We start from the raw sequence: 17,473 nt of genomic DNA, 5'->3' as shown, positions 1-17,473 counted from the left end.
CTGATGTGGGGGAGGGGGAGGGCAGGAGGGAGGAGTGATAGGAGCATGATGCTCTCCAGCAATGCTCAGCTGCTGAATAGAGCCCTAGGGACCACTGCTGGTGCAACTTAGAGTAGCCTGAGGGAGTATTAAATGGCTGTAACCTATTACTTTGTTGTGCACAGCTGCAGAGAATTGTCTCCTATATATTTTCACAGCATCTAGTACAATGGACCCCATTCTTGACTGGGACCTCTGGGAATTACAGTAATACAAATAATATTAATAACAACTTTGGAAAGACTCTTGAACAACTTTTAATTTCCAGTGGACAGATGTCCACATCACACACAAATTAAAAAAAAAAAGAAAAAATACACTGTAAGTGGCACTGATTGGCTGCCTCCATAAAGAGGCCAGCAAATGAATGGCTTATGGAAAATAAATCATCCCCTCAACCTCCATTGGCAGAGCAGTATGGGTAAGCTAACTATGCGTGCTGTACCTGCTCACTGGATACATGGAGATACTCAGGCTGCACTGTCTTGCCTCCACTGGAAAATTTGGTACCCTGTTTCCAGCAACTGCAGTTTAGCCTGCAGTAGTGCGAGGAGCAGCCTGGACAGGGCTCAGGTGTTCATAGCATCATATCTTGAAAACCTGTGCGGGCCTAGCTCCTTTCTTGTGCTCTTGGTCTGAGTAAGAGACAGCTCTTTTAAAATATTATTTATTTGCTAAACACCAGCACCATCCTTGGCTCCAAAACACACACACAAAGACAGCCCTTGCCTGAAACAGCTTAGGCATAACATTTGAATTAATTTCCTATTTAAATTAAGATTTTTCCAAATATCACCAGATAAAGCTCACCTAAGGGAACAGAAGCTGCAGTACGGGACAATTTGTCTGCAGATTGTGCTGTAACAACATTCAGTAATGAGCCAGACAATAATACCTGGACTTCATACATAAAAATGACAAAGAGCCAGCTTATAGCTATTGAAACAATATCCTCATTAGTAGATGAATAATGGCACAATATTTATTTTTTTCTTCCCCCGTACTGTTTTCCCAATAAACTGGCTTACTCCTTGAGCAGTCTATAGTGTCTGCCATATCTCTGAGCGCAAGAGTCCTCAGGAGTATTGCCTTTATTTTGTCGAATGGGGAGTTCCTGTTTGTGAAAGCCCGATAACATTTTTCTTCACGTGCTGAGCGTATAAATCATGCTGGTTAGATAAATGGTTGGGAGTAAGTCCACTCACCTTGAAAGGGAAGGAACCTTGATATTGTTCTGTTGATCCCTGGATTCATCTGTCTCTCCCAAAAGATGTGTGTTCACTTTAGGGAACCAGGCAATGAATGATTTATGCACATATTTAAGCATGTTCTCCCCAAATTAGGGCTCTGTTCCACAACATGAAGGGAAAACTGATCTAGCACTGCCACATGCTGGGCATGCAGTAAAAAGAAATCAAAACTGATCTTTTCTTTATGCCAGGTTGAAGAAGAGAGGCTATCTTAATAATCTGCTTTAAAATCAGAGGATGGGTCTATGGTGCTAAGAACAGAGGTGTTTATGGGAACCATCAGGCAGAAGAATATCAGTAGATGAATTGATTGGTTAGCTTTAGCCCTGGTTTATGTTTGCTTTTCCGGTGAGAACCCTGAAAGAGGGCCCCTAGGCAGAAAGCCCTCCAGAGTTTTGTTGAGCTGGTTTCAGTCATAGTCTTTGTGCTCTTCTGTGTGCAAGTGTAATTCACTGATTGGCATATGTTACGTATCTGCTTCTCTCCTGGATCCACAGGGTCAGATAAAGCCCATGCTACAGAAGTGGGCTCTGGAACTCAAGCAGTGGAGACTCATGCCTTTTGGAGGTTCCCCTGTTCAATCCCCAGTGTTGGACAAGGTGGATATCATACAAAAGCAGCAGCTCAGTTCAAGTCTGGGCACTAGATTGCTCAGGTTGGACAACATGAGTGGAGGGGCTAGCAATGTCCTCACTTCCTCTGCTGATAGATCAGCAATGCTGGGGCAAGCACACATTGACTCCTTTTCATGGGGGTACACTGGCTGTGCTCCTCCAAGGCTCCTGGAGGTAGGCAGCTAAATACCTTGAGGATCTGGGCCATTGTGCCTGGCTCAGGCACCATGCAAGCTTTCTATAGAATTGGCTGGGCTGGTGTGCCTCCATACTGCTCTCTACTTCAAGACTGCGCCTTAGTCTCGTATGTACTGCTTAAGATTGTTTCAAATGTTAATACTATGCTCCGATACATCCCCAACCACCTGGTATGGGGTAGGCAAGTGGCGAACTGAGACGTTTTATGCTGTGCAGTGTCGTTGTAGCCATGTCAGTCCCAGGACATTAGAGACAAGATGGGTAAGGTAATATCTTTTGTTGGACCACCTTCTGATAGTGAGAGAGACAGCTTTCAAGCTACACAGAGCTCTTCCTCAAGTCTGGGAAAGGTACTTAGGCTCTATCTACACTTACAACATAGCTGTATTGCTGCAGCACATCTGGTGAAGACGCTCTACGCTGACAGGAGAGAGCTCTCTTGTCAGCATAATAAAAACATCTCTGTGAGCAGCAGAATCTGTGTTGGCTGGACAAACTCTCCCACTGACATAGCGCTGTGTATATGAGTGATTATGCTGGTGTAACTTATGTCAGGGGATGGAATATTCACACCCCTGAGTGAGAGAAGTTTTCCCAACCTAGGCGGTAGTGTAAACATAGTTTAAGAGTATCACAGCTAAATACAAGGTGAAACAGATAGTTTAGCATAAGTAGTTAGCACATATTATAAGGTACAGTGAAACCCCACTATAGCACGATGTTTGGGTCCAAACAATTCCATTGTGATAAATGCAGGGTTGTGGTATAGCGGGCTTTCAAGCCAGTCAGTTTAAGTCAGTGGTCCCCAATGCAGTGCATTGATGTGCGCTGCCTAGTGCCCAGCAGGGGAGAGCAGCTGGGGCTGTGCCTGTCGGTGACAGAGAACTCCAGGTCTGTGGGCACCAGTGCTCTCTGTCTCCGGCAGGTGCAGAGCCGCGGCTTCTCTCCGGCTTGGAGAGAAGCCGCAGCTCTGTGCTTGCCAGGGATAGAGAACTCCAGGACTGCGGGTGCCAATGCTCTCTGTTCCTGGCAGGCACAGGGCCTTGGCTTCTCTCTGGCTTCTCTGGGGCTGCAGGCACTGATGCTTTCTGTCCCTGGCAGGCCAGAGAGAAGCCGCGGCCCCGCGCCTGTCGGGAACAGAGAGCACTGGCACCCACAACCCTGGAGTTCTCTGTCCCTGGCAGGTGCAGGGCTGCAGCTCCTCTTGCAGCCTTAAACCAAAGACCATAAAAGTTTGAGGATCCCAGTGAAAAACTAGAAACATAGTTGTTTTCAGTGGGATGATGATAAAAATCAGGTGATTCCCATAGTGAAGAAAACTGTTTCCAGATGAGGTGGAAAATACAGAATGTAGCTTATTTTGGATGGAGGAAAAGAGGGAGGGTGAAGCCTCTTGAAGCCAGAGAGAAGTCATGGCCCTGCACCTGCTGGGGACAGAGAAGCACCGGTGCCCGCAACCTTGGAGTTCTCTGTCCCCGGCAGGCGCGGGGCTGGCTTCTCTCCCCTGCTGGGCACTAGGCAGGGGCACATCAATGTCCCGGTGGGCGCCATGGCATTGGGGACCACTGATATTAGGCCTTAAAGGGGAGCCAACTTATGATCATGTTATATGCAATTTTGCGTTATGGAGGGGTGCATTATTGCGAGGTTTGACTGTACTATTCAAGATGATGTGGTCCATTAGCACCCTTGTAGTCATAGGACAAAAAGGGGGGCTTAGTGAGGCTATGTCTACACTACAGCCTATATTGGCAAAACATACTCGCTCAAGAGTGTGAAAATTCCACCCTCTTGAGCGACATAAGTTACTTCGACATAAACACTTGTATACATACATAAGCACTATGTCTTCTGCAGTTTGTGAAGGTGGTTTTATTATGCTGATGGGAGAGCTCTGCAGATGTGCTACAGTGGCACAGCAGGGTCAGTACAACAGCGCCGCTGCCACGCTGCACATACAGACATGGCTTGAGTTACAGATTGTTGTAATAAGCCACAAATCCGGTGTCTTTATTAAGACCATGATTTTTAGTGTCTAGCTTATGAATTTAAGCTCCCAGGCTCAAAGGAAAGCTGCACACCACCTTCAAAGGAGAAGCCAGGGAGATTAAATTCATAACTTTACTAGACACTAAAAATCATGGTCTTAATAAAGACACTGGATTTATGGCTTATTACAACAATCTGTAACCCATTAGCCCCCCTTTTTGTCCTATGACTACAGGGATTTTAATGGCCTACTTCACCTTGAATGGTCCCTTAGAATATATGCAAATTACTTATGCTAATCTATCTGTTTGAGCTTGTATCTAGCTGTGACTCTCTCCTTTCCCAGACCTGAGGAAGAGCTCTGTGTAGCTCAAAAGTTTGTCTCTCTCACCAACAGAAGTTGGTCTAATAAAAGATATTACCTCACCCACGATCTCTCACTTTTTATGCTAACCTCTATCAATTTCATTATTACCTCAACCTCTCAAATCCCTCCATTCCTGCTTTATCTCATTGGTTCACCTGTTACATCATGTCTGATATTTCTCTGGGTCAGTGACTGTCTTTATTGTTACGTTATTTGTATAGAACTAAGCACATTGGGGTCATGATCCTTGATTGGGGTGAATAATCATAATGATGATTAAAATACAGAATAATATTAATAACGTGGCCAGATTTTATAGCAGCAAGAAAAAAGATGTAGCAAATTTCTTCCAAAGTTTTGCCTTTTCCCTGTTTCCAGTTTCTTCCAAAAATCTGATTCCTCAGAGACTTTTTAAAATATTTAACAAATTTGTACACATTAAAAATCAGTTGTGAAAGTGAATATAACCCAATTGAAAGCCAAAAAAATTAAAAAATATATTAAGTTTGAGGATAACAAAATCTGTATTATGACTCCAGAAAGATATGCTGTCCGTTGAAGTTATCTCACCGGGAACCTCCATGGTAGTTGCGTATATTTATAACAGACACCAATGAGTCATATGTAAACATTTTGATTATAAAGATTTTCTTCATTTTCCCACAGACTTGCTGCTTTCAAACAGCTGTATCCCATTCCTGGGCTCAGCGGAGGGGTTTGATTTTCGGACCCTGCTGCTAGATGAGGAGAGGGGCCGGCTGCTAATCGGAGCTAAAGACCACATCTTTCTGCTCAGCTTGGTTGATTTAAACAAAAATGTAAAAAAGGTCAGTTTGTTTTCTATGCAGTTCATCTGATAAGTTTGTTTTCAGCCCCTTTCCTGGACTTATGTTTTTGTTTTTGTTTTTTCTGTCTTCACTGGCTAAATGGCAAATTCACTATGTGGTGCATCCTCGTAACAGGACTTAATAATCTCACCTCCCATTGTTACATGGTTTGCTTTTAATCAACTGAGGTTGTCAGCGTGTGTGACCCCTTGTAGCAATAAAGGAATGTAATAGGTCAGATACCTATAGGGGCTGTGCACTTCATGAAACCATAATATCAACAATGGACAAGGACTCCTCCCAAAGTATTTGTTTCTTCTCTCCTCTAGCCTAATGGAGACATTTGCAAGGAAAAAAAAACCAGTGAGGTCAGTTCTGTCCTTGCTTACTGATTTAATTGGGGTTATAAGTCTAACCAGAAATAGTATATGGCCCGTTAGTATGTTAGTTGCTGTATTGTAAATGGCACTCAACATTTTGAAGGCAATTTAAATATTCATAACTGTATTAATAATCAGAATTATTTGGGTTACAAGGGACCTCTATTGGGTGCTACTATACATAGCTCATGCCCCTGCCCCGGGGTACAATTAATTTTGTTACTTCTAGACCATATCTAAGAGAAAGATGTCCGTTTAACCTTCAATATTTCCAGTGGGGAAGATGATTTGATGCTTTTTGCACACACCTTTGTCCTCTAAAGTATAAAAACCAGGTGCTAACATAAAAACGCTAACAAAAATGCTAACTTTTTGATTGTCATATGAATGTTTCTGATTGAAGAAAGTTAAATCCTGAGCTGTATTTTATATTTTCTTTAAATATAACAGGAGATTTTAAAAGGTAAATTCTGCTGTGGGCTATACCAGTATAACTCAATCTGGAGTAACTTGACTGAAGCCAATGGAGTTAATATGTGTAACAGAGGAGAGATTGGGCCCATCTGTCTGAAGGGAGAACATGACAGCATTGTAGAAAAGAGTTTCCAATATCAAACTTCACAATCTGAATAGCTAATTCTTATTCTTTTATTCATATTTTCTTGTATGCTTTTCCAAATGATCATTTTCAGTCTTAGGGCTCAATAGTGTCGTCAGAACTGTGACAATGTAAAAATGCCCCTCACCCGATTCTCAGGGATAATTAGGGATAACAGAATTATTCCTACCACAGACTTTTTTATCCCAAGTTTTGGCACCTGGGCAGTGGAAGAGAGGGAAAATAATTTGTAAGGGAGGCAGATTTGTTTCTACAAATCCTTACTTTAGCTTAGGGTTTCTCAGACAGGGGTTGCCGCTTGTGTAGGGAAAGCCCCTGGTGGGCTACGCCAGTGTGTTTACTTCGCCACTGCAAGCCAATGGGGCTGCTGGAAGTGGCGGCCAGTAAGTCCCTCAGCGTGCGCTGCTTCCAGCAGCTCCCATTGGCCCAGAGCAGCAATCCACGGCCAGTGGGAGCCACGATTGGCCAGACCTGTGGAGGGGGCAGGTAAACACACTGGCCCGGCCTGCCAGGGGCTTTCCCTACACAAGCGGCGACCCCTGTTTGAGAAGCCCTGGTGTAAACTCACTTTACAATAGAACTCAAATTTTCTTGTGATAAATCAAAATCAATAAGTGAATAATTGACCGATACTGTAATAATTTGAACTAAATAAAATGTACAGATTTTAGTAGATTCTGACTTCAAAGGAGGCTGTGTGTGTAGATGTACCTCAGGATCAAACACAGTTTTCACTCACAATTTTGCTATAGAGTTTCCTTTAACTGTCTTGAGTTTTATCACAAGACAGCCGCACAAGGCATATTTCAGCAGCTAAATAAGTGACCAAAGGTGCTGAGAACCTATTTATCCCATTAATTTCAATGGGAGGGGGCAGCACTTTTGTATACTGGACCTTTTTATATAAATGCGTAAGTATGGATTTCCTTTTCAATGCCTAATTTTAGGCACTCAAGTTAGACAATATTGGCATCTATGTATCAGTAAGTCTCTCTTATCTGTCTACTGCTGGCATCCATAACCATAACATACTTACACAATGATGGGGGAGAGAGAGATTTCATGTAGCCTAAGCATACTCTCCAGTACCAAATGCCAAAGGGTACTCTCCAGTAGCAAATAAGTGTCAGAATGTGGTGTTTGTCTGTGCTGTGTTTAGACTGACTGTGGTTTTGATTGGCTCTGTGCCACTCGGCTCAGCTCCAGCCCTTCCCTGTGTGAGGAAACCACACATGTTGGGACTACCAGCGTCTGAAGTGTGTCCTTTGTACTCTTTGGACTAAGAGTCTTCTGAAAAAAGTGTATTGTGCTATAGGTGTCCATTAGGGATAGAAGCAACACATTAGGATATTCAATTTCTTCTTGCAAGTAGTACAATTACAAATGACTTTGCAGAAGGATGAGACAAGAATACTGTGCTTAGAGGTTTGAGACGGGCACAAGAGGTTTGCAATCAGAGTGAAAGTTTGTGTAACTAATGCACAGGTTTTCGTTCTTCGGGAGTGGGGGAAAGTGCATGAACAATGTTTGAATTTTATAAACCTAGTGAATATAGAGATATGCATGTAGATCTAGAGAATAACAGGCTGTTACTCAGTTTTGGAGGATTCAAAGGAGCAGTTATAATCCTGAATATCTAACTCTGAATATCCCCCTATTTACACTTAGAATGCTACTTTCCCTATATTATTCACTTACCAAAATTACAATGTAGAGTCTGTTCAGATAAGTTACAGTATTTCTGGAATAGTATTTAAAGAAGCCTCAAAAGCAGGGGACCCTTCCCCCTTTTTTAAAAAATACCTTTTTCCAATTTCTGTTACAGCCTAGTTAGTTACATATGTTGGAAAGAGACAGAGCAGCTACTCGCTATGAAATTCTTGACGAGGAGTATTATTTTAATACTTTAAAAAATATAACTTCTGTATTCTGTCATATCACAGTTTCATCATCAATTAACATATATTTTTCCTTTTCTTCAAAGAACATGGTTTCTTTAATTATTGTAGCTTTTAATCAGCTTATTCTAGGTAATTGTAGAGGTGATTGACAACTCCCGTCTATTATTGTGTCAATTGTGGTATGGTTGAAAAAACACTCCCTTTTCAGCACAGTACATGCAGTCACGATCGTCCTCTAGAATTTAAAAGGAATGAATACCATTAAAATTATAGATATTGCTGTAGAAATCTATAGCACTTAATAGAGTAGGATCAGCTTTCTGTATCAGAGATAGAATTTTCTATGAAATTACACAGGATCTACAAACCTCAAGAGGGTTTTCTGTTAAATTCCATAGGGCTTTTCCATAAGAGAGCTCATAGGCATATGCCCTAATGTCTTCATTCAAAGAGCTTAAGACACTTGACAAATATTACAAACTGCTTATAAAGAAGAGACCCTGTAATTCTCTTCGAACAAATAATAACTGCAAAATCAGCATAGAAGTAGACAGAAAAGAGCACTAGTGGATGTTTGTTACAGCATGTCACTCCTAGATGGTATACTTGAAGAATTGTAGGTTGTAACCAATAGAGGGTGTAGTTAAAAAGGAAGGCATTAGAAAGGATTTTGAAGAGAGCATGCTCCTCACAATGAGGAAGAGGTGAGAAGGAGTTTTGATAGGCATCCGGCTGGCTGAGTTCCCGCTGAAATTATTACTTCTATACTGATGGGATGCATTTAATTTACTGTATTGTTAGAGCATCTAGAGCCTTGGCTTATTATTTTAAATTTAAATAAACTAATAAATAAAGTAAATAACTTCAGTCGACTGTACAAATGTTGGTGAAAAGGCTGCACACGAATTCTCATATTCCTCTGCATCTTATATACTTACTACCCTCAGCAGTGTAAGCAGGGTTACATGTTAGTGTGGTTATCACTGTGCGATCTATAGTGAGACCCACCCATCTCTGCAGCAAGAGGAATGCTATCAAGAGCTGACAAACTCCTGAAAAGCTGCCAACCTACAGGAGCTGTCAGTGCTAGAAAACACATCCACATATGGGCCAAACAGATAAACATGTCACATCCCCACTCTCTTCCTTGGAAGGAGTTATTTTGACCTGCCACAGTGTGCATGACATGAGGTCACAATTTGTTGTTGTTGAGGGCATCCTTAGCTTGCAGCTTGTTTTGTGGCAACACCATGTGAATGTTTGAGAGTTAGCATGTGGATTAAGAGTCTTGTGATTTATCTCTTTTTCACTTTTGGACAGATCCCATCCTCCTATAGTAAAACAAACACTTGATAAGGGCCCCATTTTGCCACACATTCTCAGGCAAAACTTCTATTTAAATCAGTGGGAGTTTTCCCTCAATCTGGACTAAATTAATGGGAATTTTAGGATAGCAATAATGTGGGATTGGGCCTATATTAGGGCACTGAACTCTGGGGCTCATGCACACATGCAAGTGTGCCTGTTAAGGCCCTAAGACCAATTAGACTGGGAAATGTAGTTGCAGGTAGGGTGTCCGACAGAAAATTGGATACAGGGCTTCCTACCTCTTATGCGGAGGAGCAGACAGTGGGGACCCGAGGTGAGGGAAGGGACTCTCTGCACCAGTCAGGATGTAAGACCTGAGAAGGAGCCACCTGCAAAGATCAGGAGCTACCTGGGGAGAAGCCTCAGCTGGGGTGGCCTGTGAAGTTCTAGAAGAAAGGACGGAACAGCTGTGAAGCTACGACAAGCCCATGAGGGGCAGTGGGACTGTTCTCGCCTGTGTTTGGTTTTGGTCTGAATGTCTGTTAGTAAAGAAAGTCCTGAGAAGAGAACTGGAGTCAAGCTGTTGCTTGAAGCTTGCTGGCATCTTTCCTCACTGCTGGTGTCTCTTTCTTTTCCTTTTGTAATGCTGCCATAAAATACAGTGCAAACATCCACTGCCATATTCATATGTCACTGCTTGGCTTTTGATGTAATGAATAGTTGATATGCTTCCATCTGAAAGATCCTGCTCATCTTGGGCTTTGCTCAAGTTATGTGAGGGTGAGATTTGTATTCAAATGCAAGAGGTGAGACTAATGTGAAAAGGGGTGGTATTTTCCCTAGCAATCATGCTGAGCATAGTTTTCCTCTTATGACAAACAGACTGTGGGATAATTTCTTCTCTCATTTGCAATAGGGGGAGAGGAAAACAGAGTAACTCCATTGAAGTTAATGAAGTCTTTCCAGTTTTGCACTGGTGTAATTGAAATCAGCATCTGGTGCTTTTTAATTTTTCTTTCTAATTCTTATATGTGTAATGGATCTTTAAACATTCATTTTACAAAAATAGGAAGTTTACTAGGAAAATATTTTCTTTTAATAGGATTTGATTGTATTTAAACTATCAATTATAAGGTAAAAGTAGTTATATATTGAGACCTCACTATAATGTTCAGACAGAGAAAAGATTTGGGGGTCCTGGTGGATAATCAGCTGAACATGAGCTTTGAGTGCAACATTGTGGCCAGAAGAGTTAAGGACCTTAGATGCCTAGAAAGGGGAATCCTGAGTAGGTTATTTTATCTCTGTATTTGACAGTGGTCTGACCACTGCTGGAATATTGTGTCCAATTCTGATGTCCACAATTAAAAAAAGATGTTGAAAAATTGGATTCAAAGAAGAGCCGCGAAAATGATTTAAAAGATTAGAAAACATGCCTTATAGTGATAGATTTAAGGAGCTTGATCTATTTAGCTTAACAAAGAGAAGGTTAAGGGGGACTGGATTAGTCTGAAAGTATTTATATGAGGAATATATATTTGATAGTGGGCTCTTCAATGTAGCGGAGAAAGGTATAACAAACCAGTAGCTGGAAGTTGAAGCTAGGCAAATTCAGACTGGAAATAAGGTGTAAATTTTTAACAGCGAGGGTAATTAACCATTGGAACAATTTACTAAGGAACGTGGTAGATTCTCCATCACTGGCCATTTTTAAACGAAGACTTGATTTTTTTTGCGGAAAATATGCTCGTGCAATTATTTGGGGAAAGTTCTTTGGCCTGTGTTACACAGGAGGTTAGATTAGATTCCTTCTTGCCTTGGAATCAGTGAACCTATGAATCAAAAGTCTTTGTAGGTCCCACCACTGTACTCAAAACAGAGGTTACTCTCCAGCAGCCAAATGTCAGATCATTCCCATGTTTAAGTTACAGGATGTTTGTGAAGTGTAAAATCCAAGCAGAGAATGTCTCTCCCACTTCCAGGCATATTTACATGGGTTGGTAACATTGTGAACCTATGCGATAATTGGGAAGCAATAAAATGCACTTGTTTTACAGTGATGTAACTCCACTGACTTTGAGTTACTCTTTAATTATGCCTGGCAAGAGGAGAATCAGGTCCCCTTTTCGAGTAGCATGCTTGCGTATAGTGAACCATTCTTTCCTGCCCCATTTTTCAGTCAGTAATAAAATACATGACTTTGAAAAGCCCTGTGAGATGCAAGTCTGTGAATGTGCATTTCAGGTGCAAGAGTCAGTCCGTCAGGTGTGTACATGTCTGTTGAAAGTTTGGAGATGTGTGGCAGATGTACACTAAAGTAGAGTTCAGAATATATGCCTAACGTTTTCAGGAGCTGCAGCTATTCTTGTGGTTCATTTAAATCTTCATGCTTCAATAAAATTGGTAAAAAGGAAAGCGTCATTATTTAAAACATTAACTATGGAACAGGATTTGGATAAGGAGTTTACTTTTTATCCTTCATTGTTTACTAATGGTCTAAAAGAATCTTAGCTTTGAGAGTGCAGCAGATACAATGGGATCCTGTTGTAGAAACTGATTTGGACAATCCTCCTGTAATAGTGATGTGTCTGGATGATCACTGTGTCCAAATCACTGAACAGTGAACATCTCAAAGTGGACACATGCATAAAACAGATTTCATGTATGTGCAGAACAACTGTCATACGAACATGACATTAAAACTGGCCTTACCTAGCATTCCCAAATGCTGTAAACCTGGGGGGAGGAGTTGTTTTGTTTTTGCTGCTAAGTAATATGCAAAAAAGTGTGAAATTCTTTTGAATCGTTGAAAAAAATCTAAGAAATTACTTGGAATTTCTTTTTACCAACTGCCCCACTGATCAGTGAAAACAAATGACAAGCACCCTAGCACCAATATGACCTTATTTCCGGAAATTTAATGTGTAATTCATAGAGCTGAATGACCACTACAAACAAAGTCATATGCCATAACGTTACAATTTTAAATTTTGCGGCATTTTATTTAGACCAACATAAAAACTTTTATTGATGCTGCATGTTCTTTCTATCTTACTTAGCTCTTATATAGCATTTTTCAACTTCAAAGTGCTTTATAAAAGAGAGACCATCAGCATGACTCCCATTTTAGTGATGGGGAAACTGAGGCACAGAGCAGTAGAACAAAACCTTTGACTTCTGGCTCCCAGTCCACTGCTTGAGGAGAGCATGTCACTGCTTTATAGTGATACTGGCCCAGATTATGAATCCTTTAATAGGGTTTATTTATATAAATAACTGCTTGCCAGGGAGGAAGACCTTCACAGCTGGACCTAGAATTATCCTATGGGGCCTTCCAGCAAACCCATGCTCCTGTCTGTAGTCCTTATCTGAATAATTCTATTAACTTCAATGGGACTGTGAATGTGAGTTAGGATTTGCAGGTTTGGTGTGTAGGCCACAGCTAGGGCAACTACCAGCTCCTCAGGCACACGCTCCCTCTGGAGCATAAACCTACAATTATCCCATCGTGCATTGCCCAGGGAATTGTACAGCGTAAGCTCCTAACATTTGCCCCCTCCTTCAACGTGGAGAGGAATGTGCAACAGTTTTTTGCCCCTGAGTTACGATTCCCACACACTGGTTTAGATAAAGCAAAAAGAAGTTTATTAACTACAAAGATAGATTATAAGTGAAATAAAACAGATCAAAGCCGAATACCTAGTAAATAAACAAAAAAAAAAGCAAACTAAACTTAATATACTAAATAGAGTTGCTATGAATAGCAGATCCTCACCCTAAGAGCTGATACAAGCAGGCTGGAAATTCTGAAGGGGCCAAGCTGCATTTGCTTACAGCTTGGAATCCCCAGGTGTTCCATTCACAGGCTAAAAATCTCTCTCGCCTGGGACCAGCACTTCCCCCAGTTCAGTCTTTGTTCCTCAGCTGTTTCCAGGTGTGTTGTGTAGGGGGAGTGAGGTGCCATCACAATGTCATTTCCCCCCTTTTATATCTTCTTTCCACTTGCTGGAAAGCATTTTTGCTGTGACTTGGGTCAAACAATTCCCATGGTGTAGTTCAGGGTTTCTCAAACAGAGGTCGCCACTTGTGTAGTTCTATCTGAGAAGTTTCTGTTGCACACAGTTCCTGGGGTAATCCTTGTGCTTTGTGTGCATTTCCTCAATAAGCCATTAACATTGTTTGGCCTTTTTACTGTTGTACCCGAAATCTGCTTCTGGGTGTTTTCAACCTCACAATATGTTTCAATAACACAAACATAGCCAATTTCATAACTTCACATACAATGATAGCACATACAATACAACGAGATATTAATGTCTAGCAGATCAAAACGTTTAGAATGATACCCCACAAGACATACTTTGTACAAAACATATCCTAATTACATGACCGTGGTGAATATTGGGGTGCCAGGGTGTCACACATAGGTCATAACATTTTGGCCACTTACTTCCATGTTAAGCCCAATACATTTTGTTCACTAAAGCATATCTTCCAGAATAGGGTGACCAGATAGCAAGTGTCAAAAATCGGGATGGGGGTGCGGGGTAATTGGCAACTATATAAGCAAAAGCCCCAAATATCAGGATTGTCCTTATAAAATTGGGACATCTGGTCACCCTAGTCCAGAAAGGCATCCAGTCTTAAGTCTATAGCTAGGATCTTTGAAATGCTTATGTAGGTAAACAGTTTGATGCACATGATTAGTCAATGGGACTATTGACATAACTAAAGTTACTTGTGAGGGCCAGTGTTAGCAGGAACACGCTCTGGGGAACTATTGTGTGTAGTCTGATCACTTTTAGAACTAAAAGAGCTTTGACTCTGACTCTGTGATCATACTTTATAATTTATTATGTAATCTTGATGTGTTACATTTTAGAAATGGCACATTGAGGGAACATCTCATTTCTCACATGAAGAGTAAACAAACATTCTATTAAATCCTTTGTGCATAATTGTAAACAGATTGTTAAACTGCAGCACTTAAGCTACCCTTCAGTGACTGATTTATGTTTTTAGAATGCTAAGCTCAGAGGCTGTCAAGGAGCTAGGATGTAAACCAAGTGACTCTTCTGTAGTCAGGATTGACTCTATCCATTTCCTCGGTCAGCATGGCAAGAAGCGTTCATGTCCCAGCCTGATCTGTCCATTTTGTACAACAAATGCTATCATGCCTCAGGCTTCAGTCCTGGAAAAGACTCTGCCCAGGAATTAGGGTCCATACACCTGAATCTCTTACCTTGTTTATGCTGTACCCCATTGAAACCTATGCCATCTTCCACTTAGTCACCCCAACATCTCACCCTGATGACTCTGCATCTTTCCCAGTACTTTCTCCCAAACATTCTGGCACTATGCCCCTGGAACCAGCTGTACTGGCATGTCGAATTCAGACTATCAGACCTAGGTGCTTTCTGGAAGAGCAAATTAGAGCTCTAGTTCCTGAGATGACATTATAAGGCCTTAACTTTTCTTTAAGTAACTATTGCTGTAAAGGGTTAACGTTTATGTAACTTAAATGTCCTTTACTAATAGTTTCTTACCACAAAGATAATTGTAAATGAATGACTGTATTTTTACAGTAAGGGAAATACATATGGCCTGATTGCACATCCCTTGTTCATGTAGGAGTGAAATTAATTTCCTTGCAGAAGGCCAGCACATCCCATTTCTGGCTGGGAGGAGAACAAGAAGGGCTGGAATGCAAACAAGGGAGGTTGTTCTCAGTCCAGTTTTGCAGACTCGGGGGGTTGGGACGGTTCAGAGAAGCATTGCGCAGAAATCTGGAGCAAGATCTTGGGCTGTGTTAAGGCTGCTTTGGCACTTTCAAGCTGCCCTAATTGCATGGAAATGAGCTGGTGTAGGGGACATGGCTAGAATGTGCTTCACTCCAGCGATCCTCATCTGCAATTTTGGTCCCTAGGGGGCTGTTATAATCTGACATGATTAGAATAGCCATGAGGATTGGAGGAGTAAAAATGGTGCCAGGGAGCCACTTAAGTCTCCAAACTTTTTAATCTTGCTCTGAGTACAGCTCATCTACACCCCAACATCCAGAACGTTTGGATAGTTATCTGAACTGAACTCCAATTTTGAACCTTTTGAAGCTCACCATTAGTGGGTATAAATTGTATTGCCCTTTCTTCCATCTGAAATTGTACAGAGGAAAATCTTTCGATTTAATTACCATGAATTCAACTCCTTAAATCCCCTTTTGGAAATAATATATATTTTGGTGAAGGCATGTATTGTATTTGGTGAAGGCATGTATTGGAAAACAAGCCTTATGTAATGTCTGCTCTGTAATACAAGAGATCTTACCACTGCAGTGTTAAGATTTGAACAAAGTGCAGTCCAAGGTGAACATTATGCTGTAAGAACCCAGGCTACTGGTAAATCACTTTTGGGCTCCTGAAGCATTAGATGTTTCCTAACTTGCATTCAGTCAAAACCTTTGCATATTAAATTCTTTCTGCCCCTTTGCTTTCAATCAGAAAAAAAATGCTAACACTCAGGCCGTCTTAAAATAATAAAAAACAGGAATATAGAACCCTGGTCAGCTCAGGGCAAATAAATCCCGTTGGTTTTGGAAGTGTACTTTTCCCTCTCTTTCTCTCCCGTCCTTTGAACTTATCGAAAGTTTGTATTTCTTAAGCTGATGGATTCATACATATCTTTGACAGTGCCCTATTTTGATTGCTTAATTGAAATAAATGGGCCAGCTCCTCAGCTGGTATAAATCAATGTAACTCCATTGCCATAAATGGAGTTATGCCAATTTATGCCACCTAATGATCTGGGCCAATATTTCCAAAAATACTAACTTTCATATGTCAGGATTCTAAAGTGTATATGAAAGAAAAGAGACCTGTTTAAAATGGCATGTAATTCTGCTCTATGCATGTATGTCATTTTCTACATGTATATGCTTTACTATGTCAGTTCCTGCTTATGGGTCAGATTATTAAATTGTGTGCTATACATTTCTGACAAATGCCCTTTTTGTTCTAAAGATTTCCCTAAAGCTATGCTTAGTTTTTCAAACAAACCCCTTTTCATTTTAAAATGGACAGACACAGCTCAATATATATTTGCCAAAATACAGATTTGCCGAATCTATAGCTATTGGGCTAAATTCACTTTTAGTGTAATTCCATAGATTGTAGTCATTTTACTCTCAGGCTGATTTTGTTCTGTCCTATCCTTGAGAACCAGACACAGCTCATCACATTAAAAATGCATATGAACTATTAAAATAGGTAAAGGGTCTTAAAGGTTACCTTAAAATGGGGGAAATGAAATGAACAAATGAGAGGCCACATTGTATTTAAAGTCTGTATAGTCATTATGATAGTCTTAAAGGCATACATATTCATATCTCAGTTCTTTAACCTGTTCTTTGCAATGAAATACTTCAAGCAAAATTACAAGAAAAAATAAAATGCTGCAAAATCTCTGGTCCTAACACATCTTTAAATGTATGACAGATTTACTGGCCTGCAGCAAAAGAGAAGGTGGAAGTATGCAAACTAGCTGGGAAAGATGTGCAGGTAAATACAGAACATTTTTTTTTAATTGGTGCTGGTAACACTGTATAGCTATATATTTATTTCTAAATGTGTTAGATTTGATTATTAAGCAGCTGTTGAAAAAAGTCTGGTAAATACTCATACTGTTGTATTCTAATTTAATGCACAAAAGACATACCATTGATAGTTTAGCCTTTTTCTTTAAAAAAGTGCATGCAATTGTTATTGAAATCACTAACCTAACAGAGTAGTTTCATCTCTATTCAAATGCTGATGCTTCAAGGAGAATGTGGAACAATACTGAGTAGAAGAGGTGCTTAGTCATCAGTATACATGCAGAATTCAGTGTACAATTAAAATTCAGCCACATATCATTGAGAAGTGAATCAACTCCATTATGAAATGAATCCTGGGTTACTCATTATGGGCCTGATCCAAAGCCACTAAAA

The 17,473-nt window shown here is 40.7% G+C and overlaps 1 protein-coding gene across 8 annotated transcripts in view; it reads left to right on the top strand.

Annotated features, from left to right (window-relative positions):
• The window catches only part of SEMA3D (semaphorin 3D), a 194,609-nt gene that overhangs the window by 76,583 nt on the left and 100,553 nt on the right, over positions 1 to 17,473 (top strand). For all 8 annotated transcript variants that reach the window (XM_030562158.1, XM_030562341.1, XM_030562209.1 and 5 more), the window contains 2 exons: positions 5,124 to 5,284; positions 16,983 to 17,045. In XM_030562158.1, the coding sequence (XP_030418018.1) occupies positions 5,124 to 5,284; positions 16,983 to 17,045 (224 nt within the window). The remainder of the gene's footprint in view (positions 1 to 5,123; positions 5,285 to 16,982; positions 17,046 to 17,473) is intronic.

Source organism: Gopherus evgoodei, chromosome 1 (assembly GCF_007399415.2).
Source record: "Gopherus evgoodei ecotype Sinaloan lineage chromosome 1, rGopEvg1_v1.p, whole genome shotgun sequence".
NCBI lineage: Eukaryota > Metazoa > Chordata > Testudines > Testudinidae > Gopherus > Gopherus evgoodei.
The sequence above is the reverse complement of the archived record's forward strand: the minus strand, read 5'-3'. Positions and strand labels throughout refer to the sequence as shown.